Below are 22,060 nucleotides of genomic sequence, written 5' to 3'. Positions count from 1 at the left end.
TAAGGGCAATGGTACCAAATACTAATGACATGAATGTAAACTTTTGACTTTGCAGAAAGTAATAAAAATGCCTTAAAACATTCTCTCTCTCGTGTTATTCTGACATATGGCAAATATAAATAATTTTGGTTCCGAATTGCCCTAAAACAGGAAAGGTTTATTCTGATTTCATGTCAGATAGTGCGAAAAACATGCAGATGTGTCTTTATAGAGAGTGTATGGAAACTTCTGGTTTCAGCTGTATCAGGGAATCTGAGTTGGAGTCAGAATCACTGAAATAGAATAGTCGGAGTTGAAGGTTTGGCTTACAAACTCCACAGCCCTTGTTGATCCCAGTGACAGATTCCCTTTAAGAAGAGTGATGAGATGAATCGCAAACAAGTAATTCTTTGCCATAAAAATGAACTTAATCACAAAAAACACAATTCAAAGAGAGTACTTAAATTGCTATGAAAAAGGCTTCAGGGCAACCAAATAAGTCCAGCAAGTGCCAGGACCATCTTTTATAGAGGATTTAGCTATACCAATCCTGAGCTGGCTCAGGAATGGCAGCAGGCAGGTGTCAGTGCATCTGCATACATAGTGAACTTGACTTTGAGGGACCTATACATTGGAAACCTCCCAGAAAGGAGGATGCTATTTAAAAAAAACGGCACCCCTCAAACTATTCTAAAATGCTGTTAGCAAATTTGTTAATCCTTCAGATAATACACAGGAATAAAGAAAGTTGCATGGAAAAAAAAGTTAAATTTTTTTCACTAAAATATTGCTTTGGCTGCAAGTTTTTCATTTGAAACTAAAATGTATTATGCAAGTTTTGACCTATTTACGCAATGTGGTCTAAAATTGCTAAAACTGCTACTTCAGCATACGGCTGGGCTCGGAAAAGATTGAGCACTATTTGATGATTAGAGTCTAAACTTGGCTTGAATAGATTGCCAACACTGTTGAATATGCAGAGCCCACAAGGTACCAAAATATCAGAAACCCCCACAAGTGACCCCATTTTATAAACCAGACCCCCTCAAGGAATTAATCTGTGGGTGTTGAGGTTTTTGAACCGACACATGTGATTCACAGGACTTTATAACTTTTAGTTGTGATAACAAAAAAGTTTTTTCCTTTTTCCAGTAAAAAAAAAAACATTTTAGCCCCAAGTTTGTAATTTTCACAAGCGGTAATGGGGAAAAAATGGACCCCATAATTGTTTGCGCAATTTGTCCTGAATGTTGAAATATCCCATATGTGGTCGAAAATGGCTGTTTGTGCTCATGGCAGGGCTCTGAAAAAGAGCGTCATTTGACTTTTGAAGAGCAATGGTTGGGAGAAGAGGTTGTGAACACTATGACACATTTGCTGAGTTCTTGACATGCAAAAATTACAGAAACTCCTAGAAGTGACCGTATTTTGGAAATTACATCCCTGAAAAGAATTTATTTTGGCTGTCTGAACCTTTTGTACCTGTAGGCTATGTTCACATGTTGCATTTTTGCTGCAGCCAAAACATGTTTTCCTGGTAGTTAAAAAAAAAAAAAAAACTGTTTCCAAAAAGCAGGCTTTTCTGTGTTTTTGGTCTCAGTTGTCTACAGTACATGTTAAATAAATTTAGTTTTATTCACCACAAAAACGCAGCGCTTGCATTTTTACACTTTCTCATTGCTTTCAATGGTGAAATAAATGCTGCTAAAACGCTGAAAGAATTGAGTCTGCTTCTTTCAAAAACGCAGCAGTTTATAATTTATGAAAAAAAGCAATTGTCTGTGTGAAGGATATTTCTGAAATCTCCATAGATTTTGCTGGACTGTAAAAACAGCTATAAATTTGAATAAAACTTATTAAATCAAAAAAACTCAGCAAAAATGCAATGTCATAATCTAGCCATAGGTGCTTTCCAGAAGTTTTTTAAAATATGGATGCGAGAACTAAATTTCCGTTTTTTTTTCAAAAATTTGTTTAGCCCCAAGTTTAAACACTCAATAAAAATATTAATGTAACACTTAAGTGTTTTTGCTACTGTTTTTCATGAGCTGAACGCAAAGATCTAAGGCCAAATACTATGATTCCCAAAGTCTCCACATTAATGAGGTGAAATATAAAAAAAAAGTTTCATTCCGTTCTGCAGCCACTATTACATTGTGTTTCCACTTCAACATGAAAAATTAAATTCCCTTTAAAGGGAATCTGTCACCAGTTTTTTTACTATCTAATCTGAGAGCAGCATAATGTAGAAAAAAAGATCCTGAATCCAACGATGTATCACTTAGTTTACTGGATGCAGCTGTTCTGACAGAGTTCTACATGTAGATCTTAGATTTTTGCGTTCAGCTCATGAAATTTGGGAGCAAGACCAAAAGTGTTGCATTGATATTTTTGTTCAGTGTAATTTTCACCAGGGATGATAAAAGAAAATGGACCCCATAATTTGTTACACAATTTCTTTCAAATTCAATCATACCCCAAATGTGGTCAAAAACCTCCAACAAAAGACACCATTTTAGAAGCTAGCCCCTTAAGAAATTAAATCTAGGACTGTATTGAGATTTCTTTTTTCACAATTGGAGTCTGCAGTTCAATGGAGCCCGTATGCCGCTGGCAGATCAATGGCACCCGCCGCCACGGTACCCACGAGCCAGCACCCTCTGTCCACTGACCCTCCTAAGCTGCAACACTCCCTTCTCCGAGCCCACAGCATTGCCAACTCTCCTGAGCTACTCCACCACCGCCGCTCCCCCCTGGTGAGCTAATATAAGACACACTAGGATTATAAGATGGACCCTCATTTTAACATAAAAAAAATATATTTTTTCCTATTTTCCGCCTCTAAATTTAAGGTGCGTCTTATAATCCTGTGCATCTTATAAAACGAAAAATACGGTGTATATAGCCCCGACCTGTATGGCTAAGTGTAATGTGAGTTCTTGTCCTGATGCAGACACAGACCTCTGAATGAAACACGTTGACTTAATAAAACATCCCGTATCTACATTTGAATCTGGAATTTCTTTGGCAGCCTTGGCCTTAACCCTTTCTTTCCCTGAATTGTCAAATCCTGGAAGGCTGAAACACAGCAGAAAACCTTCCAAAGTGTCCAATTTACCTATATATCAAATTTGGTGCACATTGATCGTCGTTTGGTCATATGTAAAAAAGACAACTGAAATTAATTTCCAAATACATTGGAGATCAAAATTGGAGAACACACAAAGGTCATTGTGTAGTCCTGTGTGATTATATCCCTAATATGAGTAAACTAGCAGTATTTTAAGCTTATTTCATAAAGTGAATTTTTTCAAAAGCAGAAAATAAAAATGTAAATAAATGAAAAAGAACACTGATCAAAATTAGAGAACACTTTCTGATACCTGCAAGTTATTGGTGTTAATCTGGCACCTGGTGCTAATTTCCTTTAATTATCTGACAAACACTTTGTAACTGACAGCCAAACTTTACAGTTTGCACTGACTGGAAAAATCGTGTACTGCTCCGGCAGCAGGTTTTCCAGATGAAGGCCAAAGGGGTGACCCTATCAGCCCTCGCAGGGGAAGTTGGTCGTTCCAACTCTGTGATTTCGAGAACATTGCATCTTTACAACATCACAAACTCTTTCAAGTCCCCCAAGAAGGCTGGTCACCCTCTAAAGACAAATGCAAGAGAAGAAGGGATAATGCAGAAAATTCCCATGGGTAATCATTTCAATACTGCAGCTGGAATTGTACTCCAGTTCAGCACTGAACAGGGTAAGGATCTGTCTCATCATACAGTGTCACGACGTTTAAAAGCATTTGGACTGAAAGCAGACTCTGCAGTGACCAAATTTCTCATTAGCAGGAAGAATCAAAAAGCTAGATTCACCTTTAGTGCAGAGCAAATTGTGTGGGCAGAGGAGAAGTGGTCCATAGTTCATTTTAGTGATGAAAGCAAGTTTAATTAATTTGGGTCTGATGGGAAACATTATGTTCGTCGACAAACTGGGGAAAGACTGAACTCAAAGGGTGTTAAGAAGTCAGTGAAAGGTGGTGGAGGAAGTGTCATGGTTTGGGGAATGTTTTCTGCAGCAGGAGATGGACCTCTCATACAGCTATATAGCAGAGAGAATGCACATGTGTATCAGAACCTTCAACAACACGTGGTTCCTTACTTGTGTTCATCACTCAATCAGCCAGCATTTTTCATGCAGGACAATGCTCCTTGTTACACAGCAAAACGGGTAAATTAGTTCCTTGAAACTGAATAAATTGAAACAATGAAATGGCCAGCCCAGAGTCTTGAGCTAAACACAATAGAAAACCTCTGGAAGAATTTTGGTGACAAAGTTATGGCCAAGAAACCCACAAAAGTCAAAACTGGGGAAGAAGAGTGGACCAAAATCACCCCAGAGCAGTGTGAGAGACTAGTGATGTTCTGTGGCTGCAGATGTGCTGAAGTCATTCAAAGCAAAAGCCTTTACCCTTCCTACTGATTGGCGACTGTTGTCGCCTTCAGAACATTTTGTCATCTTTCTCGGTGCTATAGTCATTGTTGTTCTCTAATTATGATTATTACGTTTTGGGCAAAATAAAGGTTTTATGTTGATAAACTTTGGATCTTTTGTGAAACCTTGTTCTAGTGGCATGGTGCACCCCTTACAAAAAAAACAACTTAAAATGTTGATTTAATGTAATTACATTCTTTCTGAAAAAAAAGCAAATGATCATACATTGTTCTGATTTTGATCTCCAGTGTATAAAGATTAACATATCTCCACTCTTAACCCTCTTTCCATTGAAATTCTCTGTTCCTCTTTGCTGTGTTTTTGTTTTGTATGTTTGTTTTTTGTTTTGTTTTGGGGGGGGGTTTCTGAGCCATGTGCAGTGTTTGACCTTGATGTACTTGGCAATTTTCATTTATATTCTGTTTTCTAGTTAAATGAGTTAAAGATCACGGAATGTATATTGAGCATTGGTTAGAGACAACTAACAAAATATCTGCAGATTGTTTTTGTCCATTTGTTCTTGCCTGAGATTTTGTTTGTTATAGTTAACTGAAATGTCACAAGTATTGAATCTAGTTGTCATAGCAACATGTCATTTCGCCACTACCAACACGGCTCTGCTGTGCTTGATGCCATAGTTAGAGGTTTACGTGCTCCTTTCATTTTTATGGTTAATTTCAAATAAGGTTTTTTTTGTTTCTTTTCACACACAAGAATTTACTGTAGCACATAAAACTCCATTCGGCATCAGTCAACTTAAAAGAGAAAAGCTAAATCATTTGATCACGATGTGACGGGATACGGAAGCTGGATGGTGGCAGGTTACACTAAAGACCCAGAAGTGTAAACCTACATGAAACTAAAGACTCTTGATGTCTCTTTCTAATGGTGGATTTCACAGCAGAAGTATAAATGGCGAAGGAATGGGGAGATAATGGGCTGTTATTGAAAGAACCGATTAGGTCTCGTTCAGAAATCTTTGTGTTGCATCTTTTTCGGTAGATACTGAGACTTCTTGCAGATTTTAAACTGTTGAGACGTATTAAGGATAATGATCCCTGGGGTGAAAAAGGCAAGATATGGTTCATTCAGAAAGTGCCCAGTGGAATAGATAGATGGCTATAATGTATGTTAATGTCAGACCCTTATTTCATAAGAAAATGACCTACTATTTAAATAAGGTTTCTGTTAAATGTATTTTTTTTCTTATAATGTTGGTATTATTTTTGTTTCCTATCAGGATTTCTATTTTCAGAAATATAAATTACTAAACTTGTAATATTTTTTTACTGTCTGCCACTGGGACTTATATAAATATATTAATATACACTAGCTGTACTACCCGGCTTCGCCCGGGTTAATAACGGTTATTAACAAAATAGAATGTATTAACATTCCCGGGATAGAATGTATAAATAGAATGTATTAACGCCCGGGATAGTAACTGTGTTTGTTTCTCTCCCATTCTCTCTGTCTCCCCCTCTGTCTCTCTCTCTATCTCTTTCCCTGTCTCTCTGTCTCTTTGTCCGTCTGTCTCAATTTCTTTCCCTGTCTGTCTATCTGTCATTTTCCCTGTCTGACTATCTTTCCCTGTCTGTCTCTTTCCCTCTCTTTCCCTGTCTCTGTTTCCGTCTGTCTGTTTCCCTGTGTCTCTTTGTCTGTCTCTTTACCTGTCTTTGTCTGTCTCTTACCCTGTCTGTCTGTTTCCCTGTCTGTCTGTTTCCCTGTGTCTGTCTTTGTTTATGGCTGTCTCTTTACCTGTCTCTCTTTTCCTCTCTTTCCCTGTCAGTCTGTTTCTTTCTGTCTCTTTGTGTCTGTCTCTTACCCTATGTCTGTTTCTTACCCTGTCTGTGTCTGCCTCTTTCCCTGTCTTCCTCTTTCCCTGTCTGTGTCTGTCTCTTTCCCTGGCTGCATTGTGACACGCCAACATTCCATATAAGGGCATAGCTGCGCATTCTTCTGAAGTTCTGGCTGCACTGTGGCTCCCAGCTCCATTTGCTTTAATGGAGGCAGGTTTTTTGGTGAATAACTGTAAAGCGCGGGGTTAAAATTTCCCCACGAAACATAGCCTATGACGCTCTCGGGGTCCAGAAGTGTGTGAGTGCAAAATTTTGTGGCTGTAGCTGCGACGGTGCAGATGCCAATCCCGGACATACTGTACATACATATATATATGGGGCTGCTGCTAAGTCTTTGACTTTGTGATCTTTTTTTGTTTCTATAGTAACGTAGTGTGAGATAGCGACCACGTGTTGTAAATGGTCGCTATGTGTCACAGTGGAGAAGGTCCCCTGCAATATTAAGCTGAAAATATTACTATGGGACCTGTAGTTCCACAAAGTCTTCGTACTGCATATAAGGGTCAGGTTCCCTTTAACAATAAGCCAGTGTGACGGACAGGTCTGGATAATCACAAAGCTCCACCTGTGGGTGTGTTCGGTTTGATTTAAGAGACTGTTTTATGATCCAGTAACCTTGGAAGATTACAAAAAAATCCCATTAGTAGAAAAACAAGAGTAGTTGGAACCTGAGCTGACCGCAATCCCCTAACTATCAGACCACACTAAAAGTAGCCGTGGAGCGTTCCTAAACACCTAGACGCCACGTCACAGCCAGAGAAACTAGTTACACCTCACAGATAAAAATGAGGAAATCTACCTTGCCTCAGAAAAGTCTCCAAAGGAATAGCCGCCCCCTACATATAGAGATTACGGTGATGTAGGAAAACACGATACACAGATAGGAAAGATAGATTTAGCAAAGATGAGGCCCGGCTACCTAAATACAAAGGAAAGAAAAGTAAACTGATTGCGGTCAGTACAAAAAAAAATTCAGAAAAATACCAATTTCCTGATGGTAAAAATGGCCCTGGAGCTCACACGACCTCACCCCCACTATATCAGGTACTCTTGTAAATAATGTGAGAAACAAAATACCAAAAAGAACACAAAAAATACAAATAATGCAAATAATCAAGTTTGACAGGGAGAATCTCCCTTTTCTTGCAGAAGAGCTAGCAAAGGAACCCCAATGCTCACCAAACTAGACAAGCAAATCTTCACCTGCAAGAAAACCGATTCCAAACAAAAAAAAACCAAACACCCTTGGGTGTAAACCAGGAAGCAAAGCAAAAGCTTGCAAACTTATCTGCAGAGGTCTTGCACAGGAAGACAGGAAAGACAGAACTCCAAGTCAGGTTCAGAGACTGAGGAAAAATTCAACTATCACCGGCACCAGCAAGGCAAAAAGTGCTCTCCTATATACGCCAGGCTTGTCTGCAATAGAACTTCCTTAATTCCCAATTAACGCCAACACCTGGCTGAGTCAGACTCGGACTCTGCTTCACTACCATTCCTGGCCACTAAAGGGAGCTCCAAAACAGCACCCACACAGACGACATTCACAACACTGTTTGGTCACATGGTCTCTGGGTGCTTGGAAGGACTTCACTTCATGGAGGCACCCTGGAAGGAGTCCATGTGGATTAGAGCCGGCTGCAGTTTTCCCTGATGTCACTGGCTAGGAGGCCAGGTGTTTGGAACCTGTGGTTGCTCTGCACTTAAGGAGCTGAAGCCCTCCTGGGATCTGGACTGATTGCGGCATCCGTGGCTGAGAGCAAGTCACAATTCCCGATTGGTGATCTCAGAGAGGCAGCCTTCCTAGGCATCTGTGGGAGTCCTGCTCAAGCTCCTGAAAAGCTGATGGAAACCTTTGCAGAAGGAAACAGCCTTGAAAGTCGTGTGTGTATACTGACCGCCTCAGTTACTAATGTGCTAATATGAGGGACTGTATCCAAATCGATGTGTGTGATACCTTAGTTAAATGGACCGTAATGCAGTCTGTTCCTTTAAGCCGGAAGAGGCTTTTGTGTTTAAGTTGCAAGTGTGGCTTATGAGGCATTAAATAAACCAACTGGACTTTTAAATGGAAAAGTGTTCCTGTGTGCCTAAGTTTAGCAATAAAGTGAGTGTCCCCCAATACATTTAGTGAGCGTAGCCTCACTGTAGGTATATCACATAAAAGCCATATGTGGCAAATATGTTTTCAAAATTTTGTGTTTGTTGCTTATGGCAAGTGTTTTACGCACGCGAGAAAACAAAATGGCAGAGTCTAATGCAATATTCACAGCAATTGAGAGTAGAGGAGTGATAACATTCTTGTTTCTGCAGAGAAATTCCATGAAGGATATTCATGGTGATATGAAGCAGACATTGGGGGATCAATGCCCTTCATATTCCACAGTTAAGAACTGGGTTGCCAAATTTAAAACAGGCCACTTCAGCACCAATGATGAGGAACGTCCTGGACGACCAAGAGTGGTTCTGGAGATCGTCAATGCTGTGCACAACCTCATACTGGAGAATCTATGAATTTCAGCTAAAGCAATAGCAGACATCATGGGGATTTCCCGTGAACGTGTATGTGTCAATATCTATGAACATTTGGACCTCAGGAAGCTATCTGCAAAGTGGGTCCCCAAATGTTTGACAACAGAGAGAAGCATGACCGTGAAAAATTCCCGGTCCATTTGTTCAAAGAAAAAAGTCACGATAATGGGTAGCGCTGCTCAAAGAGGAGATTGATTGAATTTCTGTTAAAGGTCATTTATTAATAAGCCACAACGCGTTTCGGGGGCATGTCATCCTCCCCCTCCCTCAGGTAGCCTAAAACAAAGATAAAATGTGGGGATATATATACACACACTTGTAATGCACAGATAAATCCACCCCTAGGAGCTGATTCTTAGTTAATTAACCCTTCCCATGATTAACCCCCGATTCCCCATAAGAGGATGGGGGAGTATGGGGGAATTGGATTTATATGATAAGTTAAAATCAGTATTTTACAATAAAACTCAGTGCAATAAAATAAATTTCAAATACAGCAATAACTAAATAAATGGATAAATAATAATTCATAATTCCTTTCAAGGGGCAAATTCCTAAAAGTAAATACCGATTCTATTTTGCCCCCTGATTATCATTGAATCCATAAGGGGAACAAAGATTACAGCGGATCTGATCATCAATACGAAGAATTCTGGAATACTAAGTTGGTTGTTTTTTTTTTTGTTTTTGTATTCCAGAATTCATCATATTGATGATCAGATCCGCTGTAATCTTTGTTCCCCTCATGGATCCAGTGATAATCAGGGGACAAAATAGAACGGGTATTTACCATTAGGAATTTGCCCCTTGAAAGGAAGTATGAATTATTATTTATCCATTTATGTAGTTATTTTATAATTTGAATTTATTTTATTTTATTGCACTTACTGAGTTTTATTGTAACTACTGATTTTAACTTATCATATAAATCCAATTCCCCCAAACTCCCCCAACCTCTTATGGGGAATCGGGGGTTAATCATGGTGATTCATGGATCAAAAACCTGTTGTGAATTTTGCTATTAAGCGCCTTGTTGCAAGTTGTGCAAAAAACAAATACATTAAACAGTTGGACATGTGCATTCAAAAGTTTAGAGAAGGTCACATTAAAGGGAACCAATCACCAGGATTTTCGCATATAAGCTAAAGCCAGTCCTATACTGGTACTATCAGGCTGATTCTATACATACCTGTAGTGGGCAGCTCGGATGTATAGGTTTTGAAATCCAAGAAAGTAAAGTTTGTAAAATGAGCAGTTTCTTGAGTGACAGTTGCAGTGGAGCAGATCATATATTCATAGTTATCCCCTCTCCCTGTTAGAATTAGCATAAGCATTATACAAATGACTCACTTTGTCTAGCAGGACCTGTGGTGAGGTCATACCCATGTGACCTGGTATCAGCTTTGGCGGCTGAGGCCCTGCCCCTTCTGGTCACATGGGTATGACCTCACCACAGGTCCTGCTAGACAAAGTCAGTCATTTGTATAATGCTTATGCTAATTCTATCAGGTGGAGGGGATAACTATGAATATATGATCTGCTCCAGTGCAACTGTCACTCAAGAAGCTGTTCACCTGAAAAGGTTAGAATGCGTTTTAGGGTCACCCTGAAATGTCATCTGAAAGCCAAATATCCCTAACATTTTTGTGAGGTGTGTGTGTGTGTGTGTGTGTATATACTGTACGTGGCCTTTTATGTACACACACATGCATTGTTTCAGCTCAAAGGGTTCAGATGAGGAGCTGAAACGTTACATGTATCTGTTAGCATAAAGTCCACTCATTTGCATTGGAATGCCGCTTCCAATCTATTTGTAGGCTTTTAGTCTGGTTGCTTGTATAAGTATTGCACCCCCTGATTAGGAGTATGCTGCTATTTTTCCTTGGCATTATATATAACTGAAATCTAAAAAGAAAAATAATTTTCCATTTTTTTAATACATTTTTAATCTTATTTAGATTATTTTCTAATGACACACATACCCCCTTTAAAGAGTTTATTCAGTGCACTGTGTATATCACGTTTTTGGGGAAATACGCACAGCTCTACGTCATTTAGTGGCTGGAATGTTTTTCAGGCTGTGTGCAGCTGTTTATGAAATTTCAAAACTAGTCTTATATAGGTATAGGTTTTAATTTTGAAGTAATAAATGTTGAACTTGAGCAATTTGGAAAATTACAACCCAAAATGTCCTGGGTTGTAATTATTATACTGTCAGATTCCTAAGACAATGTTGAGACCTGATATACCTGCTCCTGCCCTGCTCAAGGAGACCTGCTAAGACATCCCAAAGGGCTGGTGTATTCGTAATTCCGAAATGTAATTTTGTGACTGCTAAATATTTTGGCTTTTTTTTTTGTATGTTTTTGCTATTGGTTTTATGCAAATAGATGCAAATAAAAAGCTGCTTTTTACGGTACCAGCAAAACCGATGAGATTCCAGAGATCTCCTGCACATACACATTTGCTTTTTTTTCTTACTGAAATGGAAAACTGCTGTGTTTTTTAAAAAAAAAAACAGCATGTCAATTTTTTCAGTGTTTTTACTGCTTTTTTTCCACAGTAGAAAGCAATGTGTGAAAAATACAGCTGCAGTTTTTCTTGTTTTTGGTGAATTAAACTTTATTTAAACATGTACTATAGACAAAATAACCAAAAACACATCATTTTTTTATTTATTTTTTTTACTGCCAAGAAGGGGCAGGTTTCGCTGCAGAAAAAAACACTCGGGGGGAGGACTCCAGCTGGCCGAGGGTAGCCTGAGTGACAGCAGCGCTAATCGCGCTGCTCACTTCAGTCACTCAGGGGATTAGCGGTCACCGGTGAGTCCTTCACGGGTGACCGCTAATCAGTACGCGACACCCAGAAAGAGCTGCCATATGACAATGAAGTCGGGTGAAGTTCACCCGAGTTCATTCTCATCACGCAACTGTCTGCTGTCAGCCGACATGTATCAACGACATTGTGCATCACACATGGAACATTTCACACGGACATTACACGTACGCATACAAAGCCATTCCACACGCACACACGGCTAGCATACGCCATCACACGGATGTCATACGTACGGGACAAACGCCCCTAAAAAACGCAACACGGACCCAAAAAACTGAATGTCACGCGTACGTTTTTTATGCGGATGTGTGTTTTAGGCCGTAAAGTGGATTGGATTGAGAAATTTCATGTCCACTGTGCTTTTTTTTTTTTTTTTTTCGCAGTGTACATTCTCCTGTGGTGCACGTTTCAAATTTGTCAATTTTTCTTGATATGCTGATATGTTTTAAGTGTGGATTTTCACCATATAATCCCATTAAATCCTCATGTAAAAAAACCACACATGATTTGTATCAGTTTATCCAAACCCAAATACCAGGAAGTATCAAGAACAAAACTTACACCATATCTCCAATTGTTATTCTTCAATGCGTTTCAGATGAGACATCCTTAATCATGATTAAGGATGCCTGTCATCTGAAATGCGTAGAGGAATAATAATTGGAGATATGGTTAAGCTGTTCATATGAATTTGATTTCACATATTTCCCCCAGGTAAAATAAAAAGCCTCCCATATCGGCGCCATTCCAGCAGCATTGTGGCTCATGTGATGTCACATCATATGACCCCGTGTCCAATCAATATGGTTACCTCATCTTTGGATCAAATGAGTAATCAACAGGAAGTGAGTGCTGCGGCTGCGCTCACTTCCTGTTGATTGCTTGTTTGGTTTGCAGGTGGGAAGACAGAAGCCGGTGTTGATTGCATGCGGGGTTCGTGTGATGTCACGACATCACTTCAACCTTGGGAACAAGAACTACGCCAGTACAGGAGGTGAGTATAGGCATTTTTTTTCTTTACCTGGGGTAAACATGTGGACTCAGAAAGGGTTGTCCTTGTAGTGGACAACCCGTTTAAGAATAAAGAAGCTTGAAGTTTGTGAACAGTCTATGGACAAGAGGCGCTGAGGACCTCCTGCAACACAATAGAATGGGAGTATAACCCCCATGTAACGTGAAGTTTTTATGTTGAAAGACTCTGAATATACCAGGTCTATCATTGTTGAGTAATCAAAACAAAAGACACCGGGCCCATGTACCTGGTGCTCTACACTAACCATGTCACTGAACGTTAAGGCTATGTTCACACGATGTTTTTGCTCATGTTTTTTTCTGTAGCAAAACCATCTTTTGGCAGGACATAATCTGCGGTTTTGCTGCGGTTTTCCTCAGTTTTGCCGCACTTCCTCATTGATTTGTATGGGTGAAAAACTGCTGTAAAATCGTGGCAAAACCGAAGCAAAAATTGTGGAAAGAATTGACATGCTCATTCTTTCAAAAATGTAGCAAAAACCAAGATGGTTGACAAGTCAGGAGAAAAGTGTGTGTGTGTATGTGTGTGTATGTGTGTGTGTGTGTGTGTGTATGTGTGTGTGTGTGTGTGTGTGTGTGTGTGTATGTGTGTGTGTGTATATGTGTGTGTATATGTGTGTGTGTGTGATTTTAGGAATCTCCTAGACTTTGCTGGGACCGTGAAGGCAGCATTTATTAACATGAATCTGCATGAAACCAAGTTAAAAACCGTGTTAAAAAATACCCCATGTGAACATAGCCTGAGATCTGTCCTATGAGCCAGTAATTTACAATTAGAGTATTGCTTTTATTAATACTTATATTTTGTATAGAAAACTACACTTGTTTCACCTCATTAGTAATTTTTACAAAAGAGACATTTTGTGAACATTATTTTAGCAATTCTTTCTCTTCAGCCTTTCAGGATCAATGTGCACGCCTGAGTGTGACCACGGGACCTTCTATAATATGGCTCTGATGAAATGTGACAGGTGCCACGCTACATGCCAGTCGTGTGTTGGTAAGATATCTTATCCTCTGGGCTAAATGTTGGTTTTTTTGTACAGTTTTTTTTTTTCTGCTGTGCAGTCATAAATCTGACAGATTATGTTGCGGAATATTAATTTGCCCAATTGGGAATTCACACTTCAACTTTCTGGAAGAGTGACTCGTAAAAGCAGAACATATGCTTTGAATTGCTCCGATTTTTTATTTTTTGCAGGCAATGTCAGCGTGTAGACTTTTCACAAAGTGTTAGGAAAGTTGTCATCAGTTCCTGCTGCTATATAAGCACCACCTTTACTCATGTTATGAAGCGTGATCTTTCCAGTACTTTTAATGGTAATACAACATGTGGCTAGTCTGCTATATATAACATATAGCAGAATATAAATAAATAAAAATATATATATATATATATATATATATAATTTATTTTTTATGTGTGTGTGTATATAGAGAGGCAATGAGGATATAGGCCAGCTCACCCATGACAACTGTGTATGAATAATTCCTCCTGTTATCCTGAATATTGCATGGATCCAGACCGGGGAGTAGATCTTGAACAATGTGGAAAAGGAAAAGGGATCCATCAAATATCAAGAGGTCTGGTTGGCATAAAACTATGGATTTATTGGTAGAAAATTAAAAATATAACAAAGCTGTATGTTGCAGGACTCTTTTTGCTTGGACCGTGAAGAAGGCGGTTTATACCACCGAAACGCGTTGTCCATAACGCAGTTTCATGCAACTTATTATTTACAGCTTTGTTATATTTTTAATTTGTGTATGTGTGTGTGTGTGTGTGTATATATATATATATATATATATATATATATATATATATATATATATATATATATTATGTGTGTGTGTGTATATATGTGTGTGTGTGTGTGTATATGAAGTGTGTACTGAAAATATTAAGACCCTTTTTCATTCTTTGTTTCATAGCAGCCATTTGGTAAGTGCAAAAAAAGTTATTTTTTTTCATCAATGTACACACTCTGCACCCCATCTTGACACGAAAAAAAAACAGAACTGTATACATCTTTCCAATATTTTTTAAATAAGAAAAACTGAAATCTCACATGGTTATAAGTATTTAGACCCTTTGCTCAGTATTGAGTAGAAGCATCTCTTTGAGCTAGTACAGTCATGCGTCTTCTTGGGAATGATGCAACAAGTTTTTCACACCTGGATTTGGGGATCCTTTTCCATTCTTATTTGCAGATCCTCTCCAGTCCCGTCAGGTTGGATGGTGAAAGTTGGTGGACAGCCATTTTCAGATCTCTCCAGAGATGCTCCGTTCGGTTTGGGTCAGGGCTCTGGCTGGGCCAGTCAAGAATGGTCACAGAGTTGTTCTGAAGCCACTCCATTATTTTAGCGGTGTGCTTAGGGTCATTGTCTTGTTGGAAGGTGAACCTTCGGCCAGGTCTGAGGTCCAGAGCACTCTGGAAGAGGTTTTCTTCCAGGATATCTATGTTCTTGGCCGCATTCATCTTTCTTTTAATTGCCACCAGTCGTCCTGTCCCTGCAGCTGAAAACCACCTCCATAGCATGATGCTGCCACCACCATGTTTCACTGTTGGGATTGTATTAAACAGGTGATGAGCATTGCCTGGTTTTCTCCACACATACCACTTAGAATTATCACCAAAGAGTTCTATTTTCGTCTCATCAGACCAGAAAATCTTATTTCTCATAGTATGAGAGTCCTTCATGTGTTTTTTTGCAAACTCTGTGGGCTGTCATATGTCTTGCACTGAGGAGAGGCTTCCATCAGGCCAATCTTCCATAAAGGCCCGACTGTTGGAGGGCTGCAGTGATAGTTGACTTTGTGGAACTTTCTCCCCTCTCCCTACTGCATCTCTGATGCTCAGCCACAGTGATCTTTGGGTTCTTATTTACCTTTCTCACCAAGGCTCTTTTCCCATAATTGCTTAGTTTGGCTGGACGGCCAGGTCTAGGAAGAGTTCTGGTGGCCCCAAACGTCTTCCATTTAAGGATTATGGAGGCTGCTGTGCTCTTAGAAACATTGAGTACTGCAGAAATTCTTTTGTAATCTTGGTCAGATCTGTGCCTTGCCACAATTCTGTCTCTGAGCTCCTTGGGCAGTTTCTTTGGACCTCATTTGGTGTGACATGCACTGTGAGCTGTGAGGTCTTATATAGAGGTGTGTGCCTTTCCAAACAAAGTCCTATCAATTTAATTAAACACAATTGAACTCCAATGAAGGAGTAGAACTATCTCAAGGAGGATCAGAAGTAAATGGACAGCATGTCACTTAAATAAGAGTGTCTGAGCAAAGGGTCTGAATACTTATGACCATGTGATATTTCAGTTTTACGTCCTTAAAAAATTGGCCAAAATTTCTACATTTGTTTTTTTACTGTCAAGATGGGGTGCAGAGTGTACATTGAGAAAAACAACTTTGAATTTACCAAATGACTGCAATGAAACAGTGAAAAATTTAAAAGGGGTCTGAATACTTTCTATATACAGTACAGACCAAAAGTTTGGACACACCACCTCATTCAAAGAGTTTTCTTTATTTTCATGACAGAGACAGTTACAACGCCCGGGTACTAACTGCTGTTAACAAGATAGAATGTATTAACAAAAATGTATTCTGCACACAAAAAACACAAAACAGATAGAAATGTAATTATTAAATTGTTGCCTATATTAACCAATCAGAGCTCAGATAAATTAACTGTAGCAAAATAGAAGCTAAGCTGTGATTGGTTGCTATTGGCAGCCTGATAAATCTCCAGGCAACAGAAAGCCCTCCCCCTGACAGTATATATTAGCTCACACATACACATATAGACAGGTCATGTGACTCTGACAGCTGCCGTATTTCCTATATGGTACATTTGTTGTTCTTGTAGTTTGGCTGCTTATTAATCAGATTTTTATTTTTGAAGGATAATACCAGACTTGGGTGTGTTTTAGGGCGATTATGTGGCGAGGTTGGTGTATGTGTGGTGAGATGTGTGCTGAGGGTGGTATATGTGTTCAAGCACGTGATAGTGTGTGGCACATTTTGTGTGTGTGTTCATATCCCCGAGTGTGGTGAGTATCCCATGTCAGGGCCCCACCTTAGCAACTGTACGGTATATACTCTTTGGCGCCATCGCTCTCATTCTTTAAGTCCTCCTTGTTCACATCTGGCAGCTGTCAATTTGCCAAAATATGGTATCCATCCAAAGACAGCTGTTTCGGGGTATTTGCCCCTCATCAGTGTGGAGTAGGAAACTGGCTACTAGGCATTGCTCCCACTAGCCAGTTTCCTACTCCACACTGATTAGGGGCAAATACCCCGAAACAGCTGTCTTTGGATGGATACCATGTTTTGGCCTAGGTGGTTTCCTTGACTGGAGACTGCCCTTCCTGTGGTTTTTCCTTCCCGGTGAAAGACCTGGCTAGTTTCCTGCCAGCATTGAGAAACATGCGATGGTGTCTCTGCGGCTTCCTTGTTTTGCATATTTCCCAGGGGGCATTGCTCTAGAATAACTGCGTTGAGAAAACACGTGATGGTGCTCCGTGGTGCTGGATGTTGATCTCCCTAAGGTCACCCATCCATATATATATATATATATTTTTTTTTATATTTATTATATATATATATATTTATTATATATATATACCGTATATGCCGGCGTATAAGACGACCCCCAACTTCTGCCCTAAAAATATAGAATTTGGGATATACTCACTGTATAAGACTACCCCGCTCCCAAATGAAAAAAAGTCTGCTTTGATTGCAACATGTTAATTTTAATTCCGCAAGAGCCGTACAATATGTTTTTAAAGGGCCATTGACAGATCAATCGCTCCAATGTTCACTTAGTACAGCAAGGAATGCTCCTCCCTGCTGTATAAAGCCACAACTGGACTGAAACAATGGTACTACACTCTGCTACAAACAGACACACACAACTCTGCTACATACAAACACACACAACTCTGCTACATACAGACAAACACACACAACTCTGCTACATACAGACAAACCCATACAACTCTGCTACATACAGACAAACACACACAACTCTTCTACATACAAACACACACAACTCTGCTACATACAGACAAACACATACAACTCTGCTACATACAAACACATACAACTCTGCTACATACAAACACACACAACTCTGCTACATACAGACAAACACATACAACTCTGCTACATACAGACAAACACATACAACTCTGCTACATACAAACACACACAACTCTGCTACATACAGACAAACACATACAACCCTGCTACATACAGACAAACACACACAACTCTGCTACATACAGACAAACACATACAACTCTGCTACATACAGACAAACACATACAACTCTGCTACATACAGACAAACACATTCAACTCTGCTACATACAGACAAACACATACAACTCTGCTACATACAGACAAACACATACAACTCTGCTACATACAGACAAATACACACAACTCTGCTGCTCTGTGGGGCCTGCACCCGCGGCTCGGCGGGTACAGCACCTGCGGCATCGGCGGGGGGGGGGATTGGCAGGGCATACATCTGGGGGGTCAGAAGCAGCTCACCGGGGCCCATAATGGGGAGGCGGGGAGGGCATTTACCCGATTAGGTCACGGTGGAGAGGGGGCCCACACAGCGCCGGACAGAAGCTCGCCTCCTTCATCTGTGGGACTGAGAAGGCGGTAGCTCCGCCCACAGATGAAATTCAAAACAGGATGTCTGCGCGCCTTAAAGTGACGGCGCCGCAGATTGCTGCCGAGGACTGCGGTCCCCGGAACTCGGCCGGGGGCAGCAGAACTATAAAGGCGAGTGGGCCCCGGCCAAGGGACAGGAGAACTGACGAGGCCGAGTGGGCCCCCCCGGCTCTCCAGGGCCCCGGCATTTGCCCATAGACAGGTAGGAGCCCTGTCTGCGAGCCAGATACGGCCATCAAAAGAGCCATATCTGGCTCGCGAGCCATAGGTTCCCGACCCCTGCTGTATGATATATACCGTATTTTTCGCTTTATAAGACGCACCTGATTATAAGACGCACCCCCAAATTTGGTGAAGGAAAAGAGAATTTATTTTTTTTTAATGTTAAATGGGGTCCATCTTATAATGCCAGTGTCCCTCTAACAAATCATATAGGGTATATGTCCCTCATAGCCCCCCATCCTAAAATTAGCCCCCTTAATCTGGATATGGCCCCCTTATATTGAATATAGCCCCCTTGTGATGGCACACGTTCCCCTGTGCTGCCTATGGTCCCCTATGGATTGCACACGTTCCCGTGTTAGATAACGCCCCCATGCTGCTGCCCATGGCCCTTATAGATCGCACAAGTCCCCCTGTGTTAGATATCGCTCCCATAGTGCTGCCCATGGCCCCTATAGATCGCACAAGTCCCCCTGTGTTAGATATCGCCCCCATAGTGCTGCCCATGGCTCCTATATAGATCGCACAAGTCCCCCTGTGTTAGATATCGCCCCCATAGTGCTGCCCATGGTCCCTATAGATCGCACAAGTCCCCCTGTGTTAGATATCTCCCCCATAGTGCTGCCCATGGTCCCTATAGATCGCACAAGTCCCCCTGTGTTAGATATCGCTCCCATAGTGCTGCCCATGGCCCCTATAGATCGCACAAGTCCCCCTGTGTTAGATATCGCCCCCATAGTGCTGCCCATGGCTCCTATATAGATCGCACAAGTCCCCCTGTGTTAGATATCTCCCCCATAGTGCTGCCCATGGTCCGTATAGATCGCACAAGTCCCCCTGTGTTAGATATCTCCCCCATAGTGCTGCCCATGGTCCCTATAGATCGCACAAGTCCCCCTGTGTTAGATATCGCCCCCATAGTGCTGCCCATGGCCCCTATATAGATCGCACAAGTCCCCCTGTGTCAGATATCGCCCCCATAGTGCTGCCCATGGCTCCTATATAGATCGCACAAGTCCCCCTGTGTCAGATATGGCCCCTAGGCTGCTGCCCAAAGTAAAATAAAACCCTCTTTCCTTATCTCCTCCAGCGCTGAGCTCCCTCCTGTCTGGCTCCGTGCTTCTGTTCTTCCACTTCCTGGTTCTCAGTGCGGTCATGTGATCGGCACAGCAGGCTGAGCTCTCTGCCTGCCTGATCACAGTGGAAGCAGGGACACGGGGAGAAACGCTGCAGGGGTAAGTAAAGCTTTTTTATTTTAGAATGAGCAGCAGCCTGGGGGCAAAATCTAACACAGGGGGGGCATGTGCGATCACACTGGGACGCAGGCTCATATAATATGCACCGCTCCCCAGCCCCTCACTGCGTGCGATTTCAGCACCATTGGAGATGGACAGCGGCTGTGCATATTATATGAGCGGGTGCAGGAGATCAAAGGCTGCAGCCCGCAGCGTTCCCCTGTGCTCCAGAGCTGCTGCCCCCACCTCCCCTGGACGCTGCAGTGTACATATATATATATACACACACACACACCCCCCCCGTATATCCGGCGTATAAGACGACCCCCCACTGTAGCCATTATTTTAAGGGGGTAAAAAGTCGTCTTATACGCCAGTATATATTTATTTTATTATATATATATTTATTATATATATATTTATATATATTATAATGATATATATATATTATATATATTATATCTATATATAATACAGTATAGGCCAAATGTTTGGACACACCTTCTCATTCATAGAGTTTTCTTTCTTTTCATGACTTTGAAAATTGTAGATTCACATTGAAGGCATGAAAACTATGAATATAATATAATGAATTCATTATATATATATATATCTGTCTCTTTGCCCGGCCCGTCTGTCTGTCTCTTTGCCCGGCCCGTCTGTCTGTCTCTTTGCCCGGCCCGTCTGTCTGTCTCTTTGCCCGGCCCGTCTGTCTGTCTCTTTGCCCGGCCCGTCTGTCTGTCTCTTTGCCCGGCCCGTCTGTCTGTCTCTTTGCCCGGCCCGTCTGTCTGTCTCTTTGCCCGGCCCGTCTGTCTGTCTCTTTGCCCGGCCCGTCTGTCTGTCTCTTTGCCCGGCCCGTCTGTCTGTCTCTTTGCCCGGCCCGTCTGTCTGTCTCTTTGCCCGGCCCGTCTGTCTGTCTCTTTGCCCGGCCCGTCTGTCTGTCTCTTTGCCCGGCCCGTCTGTCTGTCTCTTTGCCCGGCCCGTCTGTCTGTCTCTTTGCCCGGCCCGTCTGTCTGTCTCTTTGCCCGGCCCGTCTGTCTGTCTCTTTGCCCGGCCCGTCTGTCTGTCTCTTTGCCCGGCCCGTCTGTCTGTCCCTTTGCCCGGCCCGTCTGTCTGTCTCTTTGCCCGGCCCGTCTGTCTGTCTCTTTGCCCGGCCCGTCTGTCTGTCTCTTTGCCCGGCCCGTCTGTCTGTCTCTTTGCCCGGCCCGTCTGTCTGTCTCTTTGCCCGGCCCGTCTGTCTGTCTCTTTGCCCGGCCCGTCTGTCTGTCTCTTTGCCCGGCCCGTCTGTCTGTCTCTTTGCCCGGCCCGTCTGTCTGTCTCTTTGCCCGGCCCGTCTGTCTGTCTCTTTGCCCGGCCCGTCTGTCTGTCTCTTACACATACACACATACACACACACACATACTAGCTGTAGTACCCGGGCGTTGCCCGGGATAGTAACTGTCTGTCTCTCTCCCAGTCTCTGTCTGTGTGTCACTGCCTTGTCTGTCTCTCTGTCTGTGTCTTTTTCTGTCTGTATAGCTGTTTCTATCTCTGTCTGTAATTGTATCAGTCTATCTGTCTCCATCTGTGTCTGTCTTTCTCTATCTCGGTCTCTGTGTGTGTCTGTGTCTCTCTTTCACCATCTGTCTTTGTCTGTCTCTTTGCCCCGGCTGTCTCTTTGCCAGTCTCCCCACCGACATCCTATTACCTCACACATAAGCTTCTAATACGAACAATTTATTTTGTTCCAGCAACCACTGACAGCTCCTATTAATAACCTGTAGCTCACACCTCTATTCAATTTAATGCAGGCAGGATTTTGGAGAGTAACCGTAAAGCGCGGGGTTAAATTTTCCCATCAAAACAGTGTATGACATTCCCTGAGTCACGTAGGGTGTCTGTGCAAAATTTTGTGATTGTACATGCGACGGTGCAAATTCCTTTAGCACACACACACACACACACACACACACACACACACACACACACACACACACACACACACACACACACACACACACACACACACACATATATACACTCACACACACACATATATACACTCACACACACACATATATACACTCACACACACACATATATACACTCACACACATACATATATACACTCACACACATACATATATACACTCACACACATACATACATACATACATACATACATACATACACACATTGTA

The 22,060-nt window shown here is 41.6% G+C and overlaps 1 protein-coding gene across 1 annotated transcript in view; it reads left to right on the top strand.

Annotated features, from left to right (window-relative positions):
- PCSK6 (proprotein convertase subtilisin/kexin type 6) overlaps positions 1-22,060 on the top strand; it is a 390,964-nt gene that overhangs the window by 347,241 nt on the left and 21,663 nt on the right. The window contains exon 18 of the mRNA XM_075346016.1: positions 13,626-13,729. Coding sequence (XP_075202131.1) covers positions 13,626-13,729 — 104 coding nt within the window. The remainder of the gene's footprint in view (positions 1-13,625; positions 13,730-22,060) is intronic.

This window comes from Anomaloglossus baeobatrachus, chromosome 4, assembly GCF_048569485.1.
Source record: "Anomaloglossus baeobatrachus isolate aAnoBae1 chromosome 4, aAnoBae1.hap1, whole genome shotgun sequence".
Classification (NCBI taxonomy): Eukaryota; Metazoa; Chordata; class Amphibia; order Anura; family Aromobatidae; genus Anomaloglossus; species Anomaloglossus baeobatrachus.
The sequence above is the reverse complement of the archived record's forward strand: the minus strand, read 5'-3'. Positions and strand labels throughout refer to the sequence as shown.